The sequence below is a fragment of the Mytilus trossulus genome, chromosome 1, assembly GCF_036588685.1.
Source record: "Mytilus trossulus isolate FHL-02 chromosome 1, PNRI_Mtr1.1.1.hap1, whole genome shotgun sequence".
Taxonomy (NCBI): Eukaryota; Metazoa; Mollusca; class Bivalvia; order Mytilida; family Mytilidae; genus Mytilus; species Mytilus trossulus.
The window spans coordinates 27,712,420-27,735,932 of NC_086373.1; the positions used below are offsets into that span (position 1 = coordinate 27,712,420).

The 23,513-nt window shown below is 33.6% G+C and overlaps 1 protein-coding gene across 2 annotated transcripts; it reads left to right on the forward strand.

Moving 5' to 3' along the window:
• The first annotated feature begins 2,590 nt into the window (after nt 1-2,590).
• Nucleotides 2,591-21,331, forward strand: LOC134720825 (MAM and LDL-receptor class A domain-containing protein 2-like). Of its 2 annotated transcripts, XM_063583362.1 has the most exons (8): nt 2,596-4,397; nt 6,047-6,154; nt 8,771-8,878; nt 9,783-9,890; nt 11,531-11,613; nt 12,856-12,982; nt 14,647-14,813; nt 21,114-21,331. In XM_063583362.1, exons 1-8 carry the CDS (start codon nt 3,992-3,994, stop codon nt 21,195-21,197), a joined length of 1,191 nt encoding a protein of 396 aa, XP_063439432.1. In that variant the 5' UTR covers nt 2,596-3,991; the 3' UTR covers nt 21,198-21,331. The 2 variants fall into 2 exon arrangements, with proteins under 2 accessions (XP_063439442.1, XP_063439432.1); XM_063583372.1 differs by lacking the exons at nt 14,647-14,813; nt 21,114-21,331 and adding an exon at nt 14,370-14,505 and having other exon boundaries at nt 2,591-4,397.
• Nucleotides 21,332-23,513: the final 2,182 nt, after the last annotated feature.

Here is a 23,513-nt window from a genome sequence, read left to right on the forward strand (position 1 = left end):
GTCCTGAATAAATAGGAAATATTGTTTTCAATAGACGTTAGGCAAGCAACAACCAAACAATCATTTTCCTAGGATGAAAAAATTTGTCTTGCATTTTTTTTAGCTGTAATCTCTGTCCTGCCTTTTTATTTTTCACTCTGTACGGTCCTGCCTTTTTTTTTTTTTTTAAAGTTTATCCTGACTTTTTTTTACAAAAATTTTTGTCCTGACTATTTTTTTGCAAGTGTCTCATCCTGCCTTTTTTTTCTCAAAACTGCTGTCCTGCCTATTTTTTTTCAAATTTCATCCTAGCCCCCCATAAAAATCAAATGGAAGCTCCCTTACAACTAGTTATTTGTGGGGTTGGTGCGTGTTGCTCAATCTTTCTTTTAAGGTAACATGAGCTTACACCTGGTTATTTGTGGGGTTCGTGCGTGTTGCTCAATCTTTCTTTCAAGGTAACATGAGCTTACACCTGGTTATTTGTGGGGTTCGTACGTGTTGCTCAATCTTTCTTTCAAGATAACATGAGCTTACACCTGGATATTGGTGGGGTTCGTGCGTGTTGCTCAACATTTCTTTCAAGATAACATGAGCTTACACCTGTTTATTGGTGGGGTTTGTGCGTGTTGCTCAATCTTTCTTTCAAGGTAACATGAGCTTACACCTGTTTATTGGTGGGGTTCGTGCGTGTTGCTCATTCTTTCTTTCAAGGTAACATGAGCTTACACCTGGTTATTTGTGGGGTTCGTGCGTGTTGCTCAATCTTTCTTTCAAGGTAACATGAGCTTACACCTGGATATTGGTGGGGTTCGTGCGTGTTGCTCAACATTTCTGTCAAAATAACATGAGCTTACACCTGTTTATTGGTGGGGTTCGTGCGTGTTGCTCAATCTTTCTTTCAAGGTAACATGAGCTTACACCTGTTTATTGGTGGGGTTCGTGCGTGTTGCTCAACATTTCTTTCAAGATAACATGAGCTTACACCTGGATATTGGTGGGGTTCGTGCGTGTTGCTCAACATTTCTTTCAAGATAACATGAGCATACACCTGGATATTGGTGGGGTTCGTGCGTGTTGCTCAACATTTCTTTCAAGATAACATGAGCTTACACCTGGTTATTTGTGGGGTTCGTGCGTGTTGCTCAATCTTTCTTTCAAGGTAACATGAGCTCACACCTGGTTATTTGTGGGGTACGTGCGTGTTGCTCAATCTTTCTTTCAAGATAACATGAGCTTACACCTGGATATTGGTGGGGTTCGTGCGTGTTGCTCAACATTTCTTTCAAGATAACATGAGCTTACACCTGGTTATTGGTGGTGTTCGTGCGTGTTGCTCAATCTTTCTTTCAAGATAACATGAGCTTACACCTGGATATTGGTGGGGTTCGTGCGTGTTGCTCAACATTTCTTTCAAGGTAACATGAGCTTACACCTGTTTATTGGTGTGGCTCGTGCGTGTTGCTCAATCTGTCTTAAAAGGTAACATGAGCTTACATCTGGTTATTGGTGGTGTTCGTGCGTGTTGCTCAATCTTTCTTTCAAGGTAACATGAGCTTACACCTGGTTATTGGTGGTGTTCGTGTGTGTTGCTCAACATTTCTTTCAAGATAACATGAGCTTACACCTGTTTTTTGGTGGGGTTCGTGCGTGTTGCTCAATCTTTCTTTCAAGGTAACATGAGCTTACACCTGTTTATTGGTGGGGTTTGTGCGTGTTGCTCAATCTTTCTTTCAAGGTAACATGAGCTTACACCTGTTTATTGGTGGGGTTCGTGCGTGTTGCTCCACATTTCTTTCAAGTTAACATGAGCTTACACCTGTTTTTTGGTGTGGCTCGTGCGTGTTGCTCAATCTGTCTTAAAAGGTAACATGAGCTTACATCTGGTTATTGGTGGTGTTCGTGCGTGTTGCTCAATCTTTCTTTCAAGGTAACATGAGCTTACACCTGGTTATTTGTGGGGTTCGTGCGTGTTGCTCAACATTTCTTTCAAGATAACATGAGCTTACACCTGTTTATTGGTGGGGTTAGTGCGTGTTGCTCAATCTTTCTTTCAAGGTAACATGAGCTTACACCTGTTTATTGGTGGGGTTTGTGCGTGTTGCTCAATCTTTTTTTCAAGGTAACATGAGCTTACACCTGTTTATTGGTGGGGTTCGTGCGTGTTGCTCAATCTTTCTTTCAAGGTAACATGAGCTTACACCTGGTTATTTGTGGGGTTCGTGCGTGTTGCTCAATCTTTCTTTAAAGGTAACATGAGCTTACACCTGTTTATTGGTGGGGTTCGTGTGTGTTGCTCAATCTTTCTTTCAAGGTAACATGAGCTTACACCTGGTTATTTGTGGGGTTCGTGCGTGTTGATCAATCTTTCTTTTAAGGTAACATGAGCTTACACCTGGTTATTTGTGGGGTTCGTGCGTGTTGCTCAATCTTTCTTTCAAGGTAACATGATCTTACACATGGTTATTGGTGGGGTTCTATGTTATGTTTTGTATACTGTTGTTTGTTGTTTGACAAAATGGTGGTTTTCTCATTTGCCTTTACCATGTCATTTTGGGTTCGACTTACGCGTTTGAATTTCCTTTTATGACTTTCTATTCCTTTTTTCATTCATAAAACTGGCAAACGTGGTACTTCGAAAACAAGTTGAAGAGAGATCACCATATATGCGAAACAGATGAGCTTTTTACTGTTCAGGAAATATTAGAACCTAACAAACAATTATGAGTTAACACACAGATATGAGGCAAAAAGGTCATTATTCGAACATCAAAGGGGATATTATTATATTATTATCTAGCAACAATAGATATCTACGATCTAAAATATTCAAATCTAATTGATCGTTCACACGTACGAATTTATCATGTTTATCGATAAATGCCGTTTGCGTTTTTTTTAATCTTTATTGTCCCTTCGAACATTCATCACATTGCACATGCATATTCTGAGAATCTATGAGAAAAAGGCGGGGAATTGGAAGAGGGGAATGATTACTTAAAAATGAATATTATAGTTTGAAAGAGCTATAATGTAGACGAACCACTTATAGAGTTTTTGCTGTTGCAAAGGTAATATTATGTTTTCTAAATAAATAAGGTAGTTGCTTGACCTATTATTGATGTTGAAAGCTCGTTGAAAGCTCCTTTCAGCATTCTTGGCTATTTCACTTCGGTCAGTTTTTAATAGCAGAGGAATCCGCTGGGAAAACTGATATTCATAGTCAATTAAGATTGGAGTCGAACGCAGCTTGCCACTTAAAGCCTAAGGTTGAAATTAGACAAATTACTTGGCAACTGATGCCTCCTCAAGGTTTAATTGAGATATCTCACGAATTTTAATGTTATGAGAAGTTGAATTGACTCCTTGGCTTTCCCAACCTGAAAAAGTTTCATGCGTTATTTCTTCAGTACCTTGAAGTATAAAAACAGAATGATCATTGATGTAAAACAAGACTTTTTAAGCTGTCAGTTCATTGATATTATCAGATATGTATTAGTTTATCCCATATGATTAAAACTATTCTTATTGATATCAGGTTATCCAACGTGTATTGCTGCACAAAGTAGATTACATCAGAATTAAATATACTAGTACCTAGTTGCATATAATAACGCTCTTAGAGATAGTAAACCCCTTTCCAGCAAAACGTGCCATACTTTTATAGAAATGTGAGAAAAGTCAGTAACTTTTATCTGTTTTTCTTCTTTTTTCACAATTTTATTCAACCGATATCATTTTTGTATTTAAGTAGGAAACATTTATTTATATCAAAACCTCAGAAATAGTGTTTTTCCATAAATGACGCCCATATTTCAATGACTTATACTTGTTTATGAAGCTAAATATAAGTATTTGCTTCCGACACAATGATCTATTTCACTTGTATTGATGTAGAACAAGGAAGAATTTAAATTTTATATGACAATGTTTAAAGGAGCCGGAATATAAATACAGATAGAAACTAACAATATATATATATATAAGTTACTTTGATTTGTATTCTAACTGCATGGCAGTTAACTATAAAAAGTGCTTTCGAACTTATGAAAATGAAAGGTTTGACAACAAGGTGACAATTGTTACGGATGAAGATGACGACCAATCAGACTATGAAGAAATTGCCGAATGTGTTGAAAATCCTTCGGAAAAAGAGAAAAAGATTCAAAACAAATATACAGATTGGAATAAAAGGGATGCAAGTAAATCTACTAAGTCAGAAAATAAGAGTAAAGTCAATGGCGACAAAACTGAAAGTAAACAAGACTTTGACTTAGAACTACCTAGGGTACAGAAAGTGAAACACGTGAAAGATGTAAGCAAAACATGGAGAACTGCATGTTTATTGATTGCCTTTCTTTGTGTTGGGTTGTTGTCAGTTAATGGTGTACTATTGTGGTTGATGCTTTCATCAAAAGGTGAGAAACTTATATGAAAAAAGATGATAATAGGGTGATCTATAATTGTAACAGTTCTTTGTTTCACGTTATTTAAATATGGGCATTATAAAAAATGGTTGTATTCATATCATGTACATTAACCATGAAACTTATTGTGTAATGTTTTATAAGCAATTTAAAAATATTACAATAACATCAAAAATATCAAACTCTGATTGAATATAGTATTTTTTAAATGTTAGTTTCATCGCCCCCTCTCTGATCGAACGAGGCTGCGTATTTGTACAACCCGCATAGAAAAACAAGATACACCACTTTATCCTTAGTATTACTGCCGTTTAAGAGAAGTCAAGATGTTATCACATTTTAACTCCAGCCCATCTTTAATCCAGTGAATCATCGAGGAATTGTCGCTGTCAAATTCATTTTCACCGATCTGATTCAAATGCTCGTATTAAGACTTAAAACATATAAAAAAAAACAAAGTGAAATTTGTTAATTTATGTTGCATAAACTCGATTATTTTTTTTATCAGCAGATCGTGTGTCTAGACGCCATTTAATTAACCATCGAGGTGACCATCCGAAGACTGCCGACGGTTAAATAAACCGATATAAACATAAACATACTAATATAAATAGATACCGAACTCGTGTAAATGAATTTTCTAGATCTGTTTTATTTCATATTATAGCGTAAATCAATATGTTAATAATCGTTTTACCCAACTGAACACGCGTAGTTCATGCGTAACACACATCTAGCTAAGAGGTTCAATTGATTATATAAAAAATAAGATTTAGTATTATTACCAATGAGACAACTGTCTACAAGAGACCAACTGACTAAGAATTTTACAATAGGTCCATATGACTACTGGTCAGATGTATATAGCCTGTTTATCGTCTATGTGCGTTTAAAAACTATAAAAAAGAAGATGTGGTATGATTGCCAATGAGACAACTATCCACAAAAGACCAAAATGACACAAACATTAACAAGTATAGGTCACCGTACGGCCTTCAACAATTAGCAAAGCCCATACCGCATATAGTCAGCTATAAAAGGTCCCGATAAGACAATGTAAAACAATTCAAACGAGAAAACTAACGGCCTTATTTATGTAAAAAAATGAACGAAAAACAAAAATGTAACACATAAACAAACGACAACCACTGAATTACAGGCTCCTGACTTGGGACAGGCACATACATAAATAATGTGGCGGGGTTGAACATGTTAGCGGGACCCCCCCCCTAACCTGAGACAGTGGTATAACAGTACAACATAAAAACGAACTATAAACATCAGTTGAAAAAGGCTTAACTCATCAGATAGACAAAAAATACAAGTGGATTATACAAAAAATACAACGTATATATATCCTCACTCTCCAACACCTTTGGATAGTAAGGATTTTTCTCTTTTTTAAACGCATTTAGAATATTAACAGTCTATTCATCTGAACAGTAGTCAAGTCCCTATACATAGACTATTTTCAAATGTAATTAAAACAAAAAAGAAATGATCACGACGTCTTCTTCTGGATTTATAAATGTTTTAAGATCTAAAGAAATCATTGTTGAACGAATTTTTCGTTTTCCTCTTTTGTAAAATAACATTATGAAAAAAATATGTTAATAAGTACATTTTGTTCATTTTTATAGTTTCTCCTTGTGCACATGTGCCATGTTTTCATGATGGAAATTGTTCTGTTTCCGGAGAAATTGCTGTCTGCATTTGCCATAGAGGATTTAACGGATTAAGATGTGAAGGTATTATGAATTGTTAATTCATCTATGTTTGTGCCGGATTGTATTGGACATTGAATGAAGTAGCTAATTTCAGACAGTTTAGAACTTATTTTTTTTCGACAGAACATAAGGAATCCAACATAAATATGTTTTCGTTTTTTTTTATATATATTTTATCAGAAGTAAATTACATGCTTTAGAGAGCCTTTACAATTTTGCAAAATAACATGTACATTTCAGATTTTACCGATAAAACTCTTCTTAGCGAGCTTTAAATTGATAATAGATGGACGAATAAACAAATAAATGGACGGTACACGTCTTCCCTCGCTTGTTCGTTAATGTTTGGCTGAATTGTTGCATCTTTATTTGCATTGTTGATGGTTTAAGTTATGGAATTCAAACTATTCAGTTAATTTTATATTTTCATCGCGTTCTCCTCATCGTCAACCATCGTTAACTTTATTGAAAATATTCTACCCCAAAACTAAATAACCTTAATATACTGAACGACGTTAGAAACGCAACACTCATTTTGTTGATTTTTTTTTACCAAATCTTTTTTGATTCTCTTACAACTACCTTTCATGCTTATCATGCTTCTTTCTCCTTACTAAAAATCAAAATCTGACTTACCTGTGGTTATTGAACATACCGAATTTTTGAAGTCGCACGAATTTCTGAAAGCGAAATTTTTGTCCCATGAAAGATTTTTTCAGTTTTTTTGCTTTGTGAAACAGTTCTTTCAATCCTTTGCCTTACTTACTTTTTTTTGTTAAATGTTGCATCTCCATTTTGCCTAGTCTGAGAAATAAAAATACAAAGATCTGAATTAGCCCTTAAGAATACTGCAAACATGAAAACATAAATGTGCTGCAACCATAACGTATGACTTCAGAAACTCGTTCTACTGTCCTTCCGACAACGATACAAGATTTTTTGCTGGCCATCAATGAACATATCAACGTGTATTGACAATGAAACAGCAACATAATTGCCAAAGAATTGACTGAAGGAAAACCTGTAAAGCCCTCAAGTTCAAACCGCATAATTGCCCAAACCAGTTAATGGGTTGAACAAATGCAAAATCAGAAGGTGTAAAACAGAACCCAAAAAATGTCAGACAGAATTTATTGATCTTTCTGACAATCATTTTGGCGTTAGTAACAGGCAGTCATCGCTTTTGACGTTGACACATTCATTCAAAAATAACACAAAAATAATCTAGTGTTGCGTTTCTAAACCGTTCAGTATATGTTTATTATATACACCTCATGTCTGTTCTATGAATAGAATTCATCTTCTTCTTTCTGGTTGCTCTGAGGTAGTTGACCCATAATTGTTCATTTCTCTTATCGGTTAAAACTAAGAATTCCGCTTAAGCCTGAGTGTGCTAATCCGATAAATAATTCTTAAACTTACAGTGCGATTATAGTTTTCCCCTCCGTGATTAGGCCTCACTGAGACTTATATAAAGATGAAGAACAGCAATAAAGCGCTGTTACTTTGCTTATTATACATGTGTTTTATTGCCGTGCATGTACATATGTTGTGTCATGGCTGGACCGGTTCCATATACTGGAGCATATCTGGCGAAGTTCGTGTAACTGAACCTATCAAATGACTGTGAGAAAAAAAAACATTTGTTGTTATATGTATCTCAAAAACTAACAAGATGATTTTAAGTAGTAAGAACTACATGTAAATTGACGAGATACAAAAAAAACGTTGTTTTATGTTATTTTTGAAAAATTAGACAGCACTATTGGTAATATGTTTATTTTCCGTAAATATCTTAGTGTTGGGCTGTTGTCTTGTAAACAGAAGTAGTAGATAAAGAGAAATTTTTTAAAGAATGACCAGCACAGTACGATCAACAAATAAGAAAAACGATTTTTTCACTGTCAGGGAACTTCTTTTATGCTTAATTACCCTTAATTGAAGACGTTAACTCTTAGTTTTTGGCTGTATTCTTTAATAAGATAAATACCAATCCTAAAAAGAGGACTAGCTTGTCAACGTGAGACAACATGACAGGTTCTACACACGGAGCAGGATCTGCTTACCCTTCTGGAGCAATCAGTGAGATCCCCCCCTAGTTTTTGGTGATGTTCGTGTTGCTAAGTCTTTAGTTTTCTATGGTGTGTCTTGTGTTCTATCGTTTTTCTCTTTGTCTTTGTCTTTTTAACCACGACATTGTCAGCTTATATTCGATCCATGAGTTTGAATGTCCCTATGGTATATTTCGATCCTCCAAAAGATCTACAAATACGTTAATTGGCCGGAATCGTAATTCAATTCCTGATAATAGTTTTTGAACTTTACATTTAGCTATAACATTAAAATTCCAGTTAAAGTGTCATTTTCAGTGATATGTCAATATTTCTTCTAATGAAGGGGTTCATTTCTTTTTTCATTTCTTTTTCAACGTCTTATATTTGTTCGAGATAAACAAAATAATACCTATACAGTCAGCTAAACAAGCAGCAATCAGCGAAACAAGAAAAGAGATTTGTTATATATACGTTTATAAGCCAGCAATCTAACAACACGAACACATATGATTAAAGGGCAACATACGATTCTCAAATGTCTTTAACTTACCGCATCATTTTTACATTTTGATTTTTATATCAGGGTCTCCATGTGATAACTTAAACTGTGACAATGGTGGGACATGCTTTCTTGATGAATTCCAGCCAAAGTGCGCGTGCAAAAATGGATTCACTGGTGAAAAGTGTACAAGTAAGCTAATGAGTTATATCACTCTATTGTTTTTGCCGAGCTTGTGTCATTTATGTCGCGAAAACGGAGACATTAAGGTCATTCTTTACTTAAAAGTTTTTCTAAGACATCATTGACATTGTCAAATCTTCATGGAATTTTATGAAATTACTCAACAGTTTGTTTATGACCAAAAGAAAGTATTCAGAGCAGAATGTTTCTGTATTTAATTGATAAATGGACATAGTTTGTTTACATTAACATTTACTGTAACATTTATTAACATTCAGATTTAGACTGAGGTTAAAGGTTATCAGTCATTTATCAAATCTTTATGGAATTTTATGAAATTTGGACAGAAGCTCGTTAAAGATCAAAAGACAGCAGAGGAGCAAACTTATTTTCCGAACATTCAAATTTAGTCTGAGATTAAAGTTTTTTCAGTCAACAATAACTGCTTAACCTTCATGTAATTTTATAATATTAGGACAGGAGTTTGTTTATACCCAAGAGACAAGTACCAAGAGCAAAATTCCGGAAATATCTTTTTTCATTTTTCCGTATTTTACTGATAAAATGGACTAACTTTTTTACTGTTAACTTTCAGGATCAGTCTGAGGTTAAAATTTTCCAAATCTCCATGGAACTTAATGAAATTTGAACAAAATTGTAATGACTAAAAGACAGCTTCTTTTTTCCGTAGTGTACCGACTATAAGAAGAAATAACTGATTCGAGCGATTTCAGTACTGCAACTCGGGTTTCTAAATGTTATATTAACCATGAAAAGGTCAGATCATGCTTCGAATATTTTCATATACTATAATATACAAAGTTTACGTCATTTGGTCTTTTGTGTAATATTTACCATTCGCCATCATACTATATCTTCTGATAAACACGTACATGTATTTGTTATATTCCAGTAACACCATGTTCAAGAATCCCATGTGAACATGCTGGGACATGTTCGGTGACAGGTTCGAATTTTTCTTGTTCTTGTTTAAACGGATTCATAGGAATACAATGTGAAAGTGAGTATTATGATTTATGCATTTACCTGCATAGGTATAATCATAAATATAACCATCAGTATAATCGCTGTTTTCAATAATCATATATATATATATATGGACATATATGAGGAGATGATGTACATGTCAATTGGCCGGACAGCAATAAATCGACGAAAATACCAACAGTATATATTGGGCAACATTCAATTTCCAAAATTATAGATCGTTTTCCATATAATATGTTCAGTCTTATAAGCTGGGTTCTCCATGTTCTCATAAACATGCAAAGTTGGTTTCGGTTTCGAATTGTCGCCATGTCTAAATGTGGACGTAATGCGGGGTTCACACATTGCCGATTATTGCTCCCGTTTGAGATCAGACAGCGATACGACACGAAAAGTGAAAAAAAGTCGGATTAGTATCCTAAATTATCTTGAATGTCCTATTATTGTCTGAATGCAGTCGTTTCAGCTCGTAACAGATTCCTACTGTTCGGGAAGGGTCCGAATAATTCGGCAAAGCACCCCGACAGTTAGGTGCGTCCCGTAACATTCGGGGAAACTCAGCCGATTTTGTCTAGTCGGATTACAATCGTGCCTATGTCGTGACAGATTTTGCTGTATCGGATCGAGTTCCTAGCAATGTTCTGTGTATTCGGGACGGTGTCCTGTGGAACGGGAATGATCTGGAGGATTTTTTTATTGCTGTTTTTCTCCCGATTGAGTCGCAATTGCATCCAGATCTTGTCGATTGCGAACCGTTTTTGCCGAAACTTTTCCGAAACAGTCCCGTTAATAATTCTAAATTCGTCAATGATACCCACGTCAGAGTCCCGACAATTACAGAATACAATACGACTGAGACCAGACAAAGCCGTTTGCAATCCGATAGAGCGGATTGTGATAGGATTACGTTCCGACAGTATCTGATCATCCCGAGTATGCCGACAGTTTTTGAACGGATAACTTCCGTCAGCGTCGGTTCACTGTCTTGTCACTATCTGATCTCTGTCGGATTACATTCGGTAGAATCGGGACGCAGTCGTGACAGACTCGGTCGAATTAAAAGCGGATTTAAACCGGGATTGTCGGGATAAATTCGCTTAGAAACGGTTGAATATCGACGTTTCCTGAACAATATCTGATTGTTGTCGTGATTAAAAAATTTTTTTTACAAATTTTAATTGAAGTTTGAATTTCCATCCACGATTCATAGGATCTTGATCAGACTTTTAATAAATTTTAATCGGGAATTGTCCTGTCAAGGACGGCAGTAAAAATCGTGAATGTGTGACCCCAGCTTTATAAGTATAACGACATTGTGTCATAGTGCACGTAAATTTGTGCCGACAACGATACGTTTAAAAAATCGTACATTACCTGTTGCGCGATAAATGTCTAACCTAATCCTAGTAGACGTATAGTATTGCTTAGGACATTTTACTAAGACGGCAAACGTCCAGCTCAACGTTTGAGTGTAGTACAAATCAGGTTTTATATTCATATTATATTAACATGATTGTTCTCAATCTCCTGTAGCCCAATGTCTGAAATTTACACGAACACAAGTGGTAATTAAAAGAAATTTTAACTGTTTCGATCTTTGAACTATATTTTTGTTGTTGAACATAGTACTAACATTATTTGAAATTTTTCAAGTTTATGAAGCTGACTTTGAGAACGACGTTGGCTCCATGTTTATTCAGGATCTCAGTGACGAACACAACTGGACAGTACATTCGGTAATAAATACAAATTAAACAAGATATGTGGGTTTAAAGGTCAAAGGCCAGCAACCGAATGACAAAACAACAAAAAGTCATACAAACTATGCGCTAGTATAGAATTGAACACGCAATCTTCAACTATAGAATACTTTATTTTAAGCTCTAAATCGGACCGAGAATTTCAAAGTTTGAAATAAATTTTGCAATTAAAGATCTGCCATAAATTAACATATATTTCATACAGCTACGTCAAAAACAGTACAGGAACATGATCTTGTGAAATTGCAAAACAACTTTTTTTAGTAATGCCCTATTATAACTATTATAGCTGTATGAGATGTGTTGTATGATTGAAAAAAAAGTGGATGTTAACAATTATTATAGGCCATCGACAATGACCGTATCGACGGCTATCTATATATAAAAGGCCTTAACATGAAAGATGGGTAATAAACGATAAAACTAGCGGTCTAATTTATAACAAAACAATTTACCAAAAAACACTTAGGCATGAGACATGCAACGACAACCACTCAACTACAGGCTCCAGAATTGGGAATGCCCCATAAATAATGTGGCCGGGTGAATCATGTTTCTAAAGTTTTAAGCCTTTTCCTAATCTGGGTTAGTTGTTTAACAGAACAATAGAAGAACACACATTAAAAATCAGTTGCAGTTGGTCGAAATCAAATGCTTGGTACGTTGCTAGAAAAACAACTAACATAAAAAAAGAAGCATAAAGTACCGAAATAAGAGTACTCGCAGTTACTGAAAGCTAGTTCCAAGCCAATTACAATGTACAACTCACGAATAAAAAAATCTCCATCACTGAGGTTATAAAAAAGAAGATATGGTATGATTGCCAACTATCCACAAAAGACCAAAATGACACAAACATTAACAACTATATGTCACTGTACGGCCTTCAACAATGAGCAAAGCCCATACCGCATAGTCAGCTATAAAAGGCCCTGATAAGACAATGTAAAGCAAACGAGAAAACTAACGGCCTTATTTATGTAAAAAAAATGAACGAAAAACAAATATGTGACACATAAACAAACGGCAACCACTGAATTACAGGCTCCTGACTTGGGACAGGCAAAGTATTAGTACACTCGTTTTTGTGTTTTTCTTAATTCGCTTTCTTTTTATTAAATACAATAAATAAGACAGAATTCCACGTTTATTTTGCTGTTTGTTTGTTGTGTTATATTATTCCTAGTGGTTATTGTATACGTATATTTTGTTATGCAGAACTCAACACCTAGTAGATTGACTGGTCCGTCTTCAGCATACAAAGGAGATTACTACTTGTATTTCGAGGCAACATCTGTCACTCGAAGATCTGTTGCAAGATTGCTGTCACGGGATTTCATTTTTGGTAAAGATATTTAACCTTTATATTTTTTTCATGAATAAGTTACTTTGAAACAAATACACATTTTGCCGTAAAACATTGTTCCAAGTCAGGAGCCTCGAGCTCTGGCCTTTGTTAGTCTTGTATGTTGTTTCATTTTAGTTTACTTTGTTTATACGTTTTGTAGTTAGTGTCACATTCATTTTCACTGAACTAGTACACAGCTGAGGACCACCTCCGGCTGCCGGATTTTTTCGCTGCGTTGAAGACCCATTGGTGGCCTTCGGCTGTTTTCTGCTCTGTGGTCATATTCCCTATTTCCATTCTGAATTTTTTTTTCAATCAACATTGAGAAATTCTTTAACTTTTATATACAAAGTATTGTTTAAGAAAATAAATCCTTCCTGTTACCAACTCGGCCCTGTTACTCAAGATTCTTTCATGTTACCGACATATCGGACTATATTTTAGTATACGTCTTAACCTTGTGTACTGTAAATGCTAAAATAAAATAATTGGTATTTGATAAGATAGTATATCGGTAGACCACATATAATATTTTTAGCTTATTCTTAAATCCCATTATAACTGAAATCTTTTGTATCTTTTATAAAATTGCCAATGCTACCACATTTAACAGTTGTTTGAATTACAGACAACAGTTCCTGTGTCCTCAATGTGTTTAAAATACCGCTTTCTAAAGATGTTTTTTGTTTGTTTTTCATATTGCCAAAAAATAATTTTCAGATATTGTCTCATATATCATGTATATATTTTGTTGCTGCTTTTTCGTATCAAATTTACGATGCTGTCAATTTTGTGAATTAGTGACTTTTCCCTGTTTTAAGAACAAAATGCATATTATTTCCATTTCTTTAATATAGATGATTGCATAAAAACATATCAAAGAAATTTGAAAAGAAAAAAGTGATATGTATATATATATATGGAATGTGCATGTGACTGCTCACAATTTTGACTAAAAAGGCTGACTTGATTTGTAATAAGAAATGTATTGCTAAAAAGTTCCTTATTGTAAATAAACAATTTGTTCACAGAAGTTAGTTTGATTGTTACATTTTTAAATTAATTGATATTTTATTTGTATCACAAGTTTTAGAAATAATTCCAGAACGAGATTTCAACAAGACTAAAACGTCAGAAGAATACATCCTTAATTTGTAACATTTAAAGACGAAATAATAGAGGAATTTTGTTTAGTTTTTATGGTTCTTATAAAAACTTTACGTCTATTAAACAGTTACAGACTTTCCATAAAGAAGTTTTTGACCCAAAATGGGTGAACAGATGTGATGAATCAGATATTTATTTGCATACGGTCGATGTCTATCCGACGCAGCTCATATATTCTAATTGATCATTTCTTTATTACATTTTACTTTTTTTTTAGATCTACGTTTCCGAAGATTGTATCTTTTTCCAGTGAATACTTCATCTGGTGATATACAATGCGAATGTTTTGTGTGTATTTAGATATACTTAGCTGTATTGAAAGACATGCAAAATGTAAAAAATAATTGTTTAGTACCTACGAAAACTTGAATTAGTACTACAGGTGTTAATACAAAATCTCTTTCTAGACTTATCGGCTACCAACACTAAAATCATTTGCATATGATGATAGTAACAAAAAGATTTGTTATGATACGCATGACTTATATTTTCAGAATCTACTGGATGTCTGAAGTTCCATTACCACATGTATGGTTCTGACATGGGTGACTTGATCGTATATCAAGAAAGCAGACAAATTTGGAGGAAAGCCGGAGATCAAGGAAATCAATGGAGGTTTGCCGAAATTAGCCTACACGCTACAACTTTTAATAGCTCAAAGGTAGGAAAAAATCCCACAAGTTTTGTCAAGATACATATGAATTTTCACAAAAGATTTGGGTAGCAATAATAAAGTTTCTGTAAGAACAAAAACCAATTCTATGAATCAAAAAAAAAAAATACATTATCATCACAGTGATCTTACATAATTTGAGACATCATATTCATAAGCACAACATTGATATTTTAATTTAGTAACTTGCGTCATTATGTATTTCAAATGATACAATTTTGATCTTTTCCCAATAACTCAAAATAAAGGTGTTTTTAATATTCAACAACATATTGCACTTCTGCTGTTAACAATTTACGTCACCAGTCCATCATTCTAGTGAAAAGTCGCATTATTTTGTACCAGAAATCCAGGGTTCCTCTTAAAGTTTGTTAAGAATCTTTTTACTCGATATTAGTAATTTACTGTAACATCTAAATCAAATCATATTATATCATTTTCAAACCATGAAATAAAAAATACTCATTTATCGATGCGTTCCATCTAGCATGTTTGTTAAGGTAACACGATACCGAATGGCATATCTCCCGATTTTCAAACTTTTTGGCAAAAGCGTTCTTTGCACCGAGTTACATCGAAATATGTAATAAAAAAGGGGGGTCACCATTTTTGTTTTCTTGGTATTTTCATTGGAAAACGTCGATTTGGGCGACAAATTTACTTAGGTATATAGGGGAAATGCCTGTTTTTCGGTTTACCTTTTTAGATTTTCCAATGGATGGCTATGTTCTTATATACGGAGAACAACAAAAAACTAACATAATATTCAAAATTGCAAACTGAATTCATACATGTATAGAAAATCATATGTCACCATCCTTGTTTTTGAGATAAATGGCTTCAAAATTGATTGATACCCGTAGAATTTGACCGAAAACGTGTGACGTTATTGAATACAGAATGTAACGTTATTCTCCTCAGAGATATGAGAAATGGAAAACACAAAATGTGTCGGGATCTGAAGGGTGTTTATTTTATTTTCGTTTCCCCTGTCAGGTTTCCGTAAATTTCCTAGTGTTATGAGATTCTACTGATATAATTTATTTAGTCCTTCACATAGATATTTCACTATCATGAATTTAACATTAATCTCGCTTCATGACATTTTTTACGATTCATTTCTATTACTGAGTTTTTAACTCCATCTTTTATGACAATGGTGGTGTCATTGCTTCATCCATGCAGAAAAATAGTACTTTAAAAATTTGATTCAGTTAACAGTGATATAATTGCTCTGTTTTTGATGGTTGTTTAACGTTCAGTGGCAAATAGTTCATGCATGATAAATAAAATAACAAAACTCAAAGAAAATTCAAAACTTATATTCTTGACTTGCTACGTACATTTGTACATTAGTATAGTGTACTTTGCGTGGTGTAAATGTGCTCAGCAAGTCGGACAAAAATTGCAAACTGTATGCCAAATTTCACTATTAGTTTAACAGTCTGTCATTTGTGGAAAATTATTTTATAAAAGAAATCTTGAGATCATATATGCACACTTTATAGGTAAAACAAACTGCAAAACATAAAAGCTCAAGCTTGAAATTCCACATGTAGGAGATGTTACTTGTAGTCTGTACTCTGCGGGCCTTTATCATTTATCAAAATGCCTTATCAAGCAACCTGTCATGAAAAAAAAATTTAAGAAAATCCAGACGATATGCGCACCTTTAAAAAACAGGTACACAATTTAAACCTGAAGCAAAAAGACTATCAAGTGTGGGATTCACGGTCGAATTTACACGGGTGAAACAATATGATGTTGCCTGCTCTATAAGTTTCAAGTGGCGATTTTGAATTGTCGGATTGATTTCTGATAACTTTACGTCCAGTGGCAAATATTTTATGCATCACTTTGGAAGTATTTTACTGCCGGTCGGAAGAAGTCCAAGTATTTTTTTATCCCTATTCACCCTAGGCCTAAATTGTAGGATATAAACAAAATGTAAAATTATGTGCAATATACATTGTCAGAATTATAAAAGGTTTTTGCACTCGCTACGAAACAAGTGGAAAGCTCGGCGAGTCTCGCGTTCCATCGTGTTTCTAAAGCTCATGCTATTTTATACTAGTATTACAATATACATACATGTATATGAATTTTTTTTATAGTTTATTTATCCACAGTTCTTTTTTTACATGTATATAGATCTACATGGAAGTTGCATGCTTGTTCTAAAAACTATATGGCTATGGATTTTTTTGGAAAAAAAAGTTTGTTTCCAGTTTTTGGAGAGAAAATAATTTGTTTTTGAACCTGAGAAAAAAAAAATTGTTAGTTTCACCATCAGCTACAACTATATGTAATGCTAAAATTGAAAGAAAAAAAATGAAAATTGTTTTCGACTTGTCGCCAAAAAAATCGATTGTCTTTCGCCGAAGGCGAAACAGAAGTTTGTCCAGGAAAAATTTCCATAGCCAACCCCACCCCCACCCCCACCCCCCGAAAATCAAATGGTTGCTGCCTAAGTATGTGAGCAATATGTCTCTCAGGGCCTAAAAAATGTTAATTCTCTTTCAGTCGTGTTGTCTCCGAACTTGTACATGTACATTCTTTCCACCTCAAATCACATAAAAAAAACACATGTTGTGATGTTATAATATTGTTTCAGAAAAAGGGAGAAGGTTTGGATCCATTAAAACGTTTAATCCCGCTGCAAATGTTTGCACCTGTCCTAAGTCAGGAATCTGATGTACAGTAGTTGTCGTTTGTTTATGTAATATATACGTGTTTCTCGTTTCTCGTTTTGTTTATATAGATTAGACCGTTGGTTTTCCCGTTTGAATGGTTTTACACTAGTAATTTTGGGGCCCTTTATAGCTTGTTGTTCGGTGTGAGCCAAGGCTCCGTGTTGAAGACCGTACTTTAACCTATAATGGTTTACTTTTTAAATTGTTATTTGGATGGAGAGTTGTCTCATTGGCACTCACACCACATCTTCCTATATCTATCTCAGTCTCTTTTTTTTTTCGTTGAATAATAATTAGTCAGTCGTTTGATTGTAAATTTGGAGAGAAAAAATTTGTAACGAAACCAGTATGACTATAGCCAGTTCCGACTATCAACTTGCGTTTATAGGCGCAAGTGGCAACTTGGGGATGGCTTTAATCAGATTGTAACGGGACCTGATTTTTTCATTTTATTTTTGCCGAATCAAGTTCCCATGTTTTTCTCAGCCTATGTTAACTTTTTCAGGCTTCATTCCGATGTTGCTGTCTCTCCCGCGTAGACTTGGTCTATAGGATTACAAATCTAGCACTTTATTTTCAAAATATTTCCGAAACTATATCGGATTTACTCTGTACAGAACAATGAATTTCATAGACTTTTTATACTGGAACATAGAGAAAGACATTCGGCAAAATAACCAAGTAAACCACTTTCTTAACATTCCATACAAACAAACTATTATTGTATGAGTGGCAAAGTCTGCTTGTATTGTGCATTATCGCCTAATTCTATCCGTATTCTCATCCAGATAAATTTCCTTTTTCCCATTTTGCCCGAGCGGTGTTTTTGACGACCATTTTAACACGAATTAATAGATGTGACCAACAATTCCCCTTGTTTTTTACACATCATCTTAAATCTCTATAGATAAGATTTCTTCTTTCAAAACAAAATTTCATGGGAATACGGCGTTCATCATGAAAAAGTATTTATTGCAAACATATACCAAGAATAAAAACTTTTGATAAAACTCAGTCTATTATATGTAGATTTATCGTTCAGATGCTTAAATTTTAAAGAAACAGAATATTTAAAAGTAAAGTTAAACATTTTTAAAGATTAACAATGAGCAATAATAAAAAAAGTTATTAACATTTTCTTCATCGGTTAGGCCATAAGTCTGGGCAGAGTCAATGTTGGTAAGGTCAAGTTTTCTAACTCTTTAACTATTATTTCTTAAATGATCCGTTTCTTATATCTCTATATTTTATGTCAGAATCTTCCTTGACATCAAATTTAAAGTCGATCCTTCAAAGAAAAAATAGTAATCAACAATTTTCATCGGTTAGGACATTAGTCACGAAAAAGATGTAGATAGTCAGGTCAAGTTTTCTTTTTTTCTTGTATTATTGTATTGAAAAATCGCTGGTTCATAGCTGTCAAGTTATAAAAAGTTTCAAAGTCAATTTGGTCAGGTCAAGTTTTCTAACTCTTATAAATATGTTTTTCATTTTTTTCCTTTTATTTATTAAATATAAGTTCTCATCTTGCTTGGTTCCAAATTTCAAGTTAATCTTCCAATAATAAAAAAAAAGTATTTAGCATTTTCATTTCTGTCAGGACATTGTCAGGTTGTCAGGACATTAGTCAAACTCTGTACAGTAATCGTTTCCGTTCCGGAACTATTTTCCTTTACTCCGTCAAGTATCTAGAAAAAGTTACCATTAAAAATGTCACATACCCAATATTTTTTTTATAATTTTATCACTTTGTGATTGCAAAACCTGATGCACTAGCTTGAATGTGTGAACGTTATTCGATAACGTCAGGAACGATAACTCGTGGCGTAACGTCATTCGGTATCGTGTTACCTTAAGGGCATACGATACAGTTACAGGGGAGATAATGACGTTGCTAACGTAAAATGTTATTTTCGCGACGTCAAACTGTGACATATCGGGAAACGATGCATTTTTCGACTGATTTTTATCATTCAAACTGATTTAATTTGAAAATGAGTGCATGGACCCCTATTTTTTAAAACGACATTTTGTTTCATTTTGCAGGGAGATAATGTGGACCAAATTTTGTAAAACTGTAAATAGTGCATTTTTTTAAATTTTGATAAATATACAGCAAAAACTGACGTTTTTTTTTCTATTCATGTCCATTTGACAAATATCAGTAATTTCTGAATAAAAAATGCATAAATTTTTTAGGTACTAATAAAATACAGAAATTACAAATTATTTAACAAAAAAAAATTTGTGTTTTTCTTTTAAAAAAAAAAGTTATGGCTTTCTTTCGAAAGGAAAAATACGGCCACAAATCCGAATTTTGAGCAAATATACAAATTTCGACCTTATTTAACTCAAAAAGTAGCACATGAAGGTATATTTTGTATTACATAATTTTTTTTTATTTAATTTAATCAGTGAAAAAATAGCCTAAATGGAAATTTTCATCAAACTGTAAATACAGGATCAAAACTGTATCGTATGCCCTAAAAATCATTTCCGGAAATATTACTAACTTTCCGTTATTGATAGACTTAATGCCATATTACCAACCTTTGACATTGGAGTGTATCCTCTTTGGACAATTCAGAATAAAGTAAATATAAATAAAAAAAACAATAAACAGATATTACTCGGTGTGTTTTTGTGTCTGTGTTATATTGCCATTTTCATCTTCCTTATTTTAGCATGTGTCGTCATTCAAGGAATGACTGTAATATTTTTTTTCTGTCTATTCGAAATAACATCAAAAATATGGTGCACACTGAATAATTTGCGTAGCAGGTTATTTGAAAGTGTGCACCACATTTTTTATATTATTTCGAATAGACAGAAAAAAATGTTAGTCATTTATTATAATTTAATTCTAAATTCTATTTAAAACTGGAGTTAACCATGAAAAAAACGTTGATGACGTCACGGTCACACGACTTAATCATGAGTCTATGAGCTGATAAACAAAACAACGTCAGCCAATCAAAAGACGTGTTACCATTCAAAATTAATTATTTTTGAAAAGAAAGAGAAGACACACAGAAACAAGTAAAAAAAACAATACTTGTACGATAAGAAAATATCAGGATAAACGATTAACAATTAACACCCAATAAAGCACCATACAGAAAATCTTATTGAATAACAAAATCTTCCATTTCGTCACAACTCGGTCGATTCAGTGCCTTTAAAGAAGAAGAGTGGTAGGTTCCCCTGAGAACCCTCCTAAAAAAAACCCAACAAAACAAAAACACAACAAAACAAAAACCAAAAAGAGGTAACAAAGTAATTCAAGAAGAGTAGGTATGTCTAATCTATCAGTGACACCCGATGGACTTAATTACTTTAAAAATTAGTAAGTCCGTATAACTTTAAAAGTTTGTGCATTAATTACCTTACATAATAAGGGTAAGTTCAGAAAGTGCGCTGAAATTCATAATGTTTTGTTTTTACTTTTTACAATCCCCCCTCTCTTTCTATTTATTTTAAACACACGTGTTAATTTGACCTCAATATAATAAGTATACACCCCTGATTCAAGAATCCTCCAATACTGAATCAGCAGGAAAGAAATACGAGACGCATCCTTTTTTCTCTATTACAGATATCGTTTGAAGCAGTCCGTGGTACAGGATACAAAAGTGATATTGCGATTGATGACGTGCAAGTACTTCTAAGAGGCTGCTGAAGTTATTCAATTCAATTGAATATTGTTGTTGGTGGGTCTGTAATCAATCCTTGGATTGAACCAACAACTGTGTTGGGAAAAGCTCAATACATCAAGATACTATTTACTGTGTGTGATCTTTAAAAATACAACGAGTGTTGAATTTTAATGCAGGTTGAAATATTCTTTGTTTATTTTTTTAGTATCGTAATTAAAAAAACCAAACACCTCTCGATCAACTTAATAATAAAATAGCCACGAACATCAATGTAAAGGAAAAACTATTATGACATCAGTTATTCCAAAAAAAAACGTGGCCTTGATACGCATCAGCACAATTCTATTTTAATTTTGTTTGTGTCAAGGTGACTTTGTAAATTAAAGATAACTCAGAGTTTGGTGATGTTATTTGTTTTTATATTAAAATTTATTTCCAAAGAAGTCTGTTAATTTCTTTATTTCAATGCATTGACATAGATCGGATAAGAAATATTTCTTTTATTATGTATGTATACAAGTGTGGACACAGATGAGTGTGGATAGTATGTTTGGATGTTGGACATTGTCTTATGACAAAAGGAGTTCTATGTTTTTCCTTTATGGTGTTATTTTTTTGTCTATCTGATGAGTTAAGCCTTTTTTAACTGATTTTTATAGTTCGTTCTTATGTTGTACTGTTATACCACTGTCCCAGGTTAGGGGAGGCTTGGGATCCCACTAACATGTTTAACCCCGCCACATTATTTTTGTATGTGCCTGTCCCAAGTCAGGAGCCTGTAATTCAGTGGTTGTCGTTTGTTTATGTGTTATATATTTGTTTTTCGTTCATTTTTTTTACATAAATGAGGCCATTAGTTTTCTCGCTTGAATTGTTTTACATTGTCTTATCGGGGCCTTTTATAGCTGACTATATATGCGGTATGGGCTTTGCTCATTGTTGAAGGCTTTACGGTGACCTATAATTGTTAATGTTTGTGTCATTTTGGTCTTTTGTGGATAGTCTCATTAACAATCATACCAAATCTTCTTTTTTATATTATTAACTGTGTTGCACGGTGACAACCAACCTGAGCATTAGAACTGTTATTTATTTAATATTTTTTTTTATGTTCAAAACAGGCATGGAGGAGACAGTAATAACACTAGTTACCGAATGATTATGATAGAATATGTTCTACATCTTTGATTTTGAATTCATTTTGTATCTAGGAGAGCAACACATAATAGATTAATTTTTTCACACGTTTTTTTTTCTATATGGGAGATGATATCTAGATTTGAGAACATGATATAAGGAGCCTGTTACTCAGTGATTGTTGTTTATTTATGTGTTACATATAAGTTTTTTGTTTATTTTTTTTTTAACATAAATAAGGCCATCATTTTGGTGCCTTTTATAGCTGATTATGCGGTATTGGCTTTGCTTATTGTTTATGTCCGTACAGTGACCTATAGTTGTTAACTTCTGTGTCATTTGGTCTCTTGTGGAGAACTGTCTCATTGGAAAGCATACCACATCTTTTTCATATGTATTTGCTTACTATTAGTATGGTTCACTAGATTTAGTTAAAAAAACCTTAAGTTAAGACTAAATAATTCTTCAATGTTTCCATTTGTAAAAGGGCATAACCCTAGAATGATAATCAAAGTGCTTGTAATCACTGAATGGTTATTAAAGACTGCTTTAATTTATCAGTTGGTAGTGAATTTTGCATTGTATATTGTATAAAGCATTAATTTAAGTTGATTAAACTACTATTCTGGACAGAGAAAGACAACTCTAATTTTCAAAGAAGATTTCATAAAGCATTGGTTTTAGGTAATTCAACAACCATTCTGGACAATTTATGGTCTCGACTCTACAAACATGCTTGTTTTTGGCCCTCAATTCCTCGACTGTTTGCCCCAATAACCCTTAAGATATACCCCAACCTTCTACTTATGGTATTAAACATTATGGTACAATTTCAGAGTAATTGAAATTCTTATATAAATACACAACTTTTTGTACTGACACTAAATTAATGCTTGTTTTTGGCACCTTTGGAACCTAAACCTTATGGACTATAACCCCCAAAATCAATCCCAAGCTTCCTTTTGTGGTTATAAACATTGTGTTATAATTTTATTTATTTCTTTTTGCTTATAGTTAAGTTATTATATGGAAACCATATGTCTTCTGACGACGATGACAGGATACCCATTTAGGACCGCAAAAAATTCTGTGGTTGTATAAAAATTTCAAGCATGAACAATGAAATATAGTTTAAGAAATCGATAAGCCTAGATAGAACTTATCGTTTTTTTAACATAATTGAACAACATAATATGTTTGGT

What these genes read in the sequence shown, in the direction of transcription:
- LOC134720825 (XM_063583362.1), top strand. Translation starts at nt 3,992, where the DNA reads ATGGCAGTTAACTATAAAAAGTGCTTTCGAACTTATGAAAATGAAAGG. An exon ending in TAACGGATTAAGATGTGAAG is followed by an intron (nt 6,155 to 8,770) that starts GTATTATGAATT and finishes TTTTTATATCAG; the next exon opens with GGTCTCCATGTGATAACTTA. An exon ending in CATAGGAATACAATGTGAAA is followed by an intron (nt 9,891 to 11,530) that starts GTGAGTATTATG and finishes AAATTTTTCAAG; the next exon opens with TTTATGAAGCTGACTTTGAG.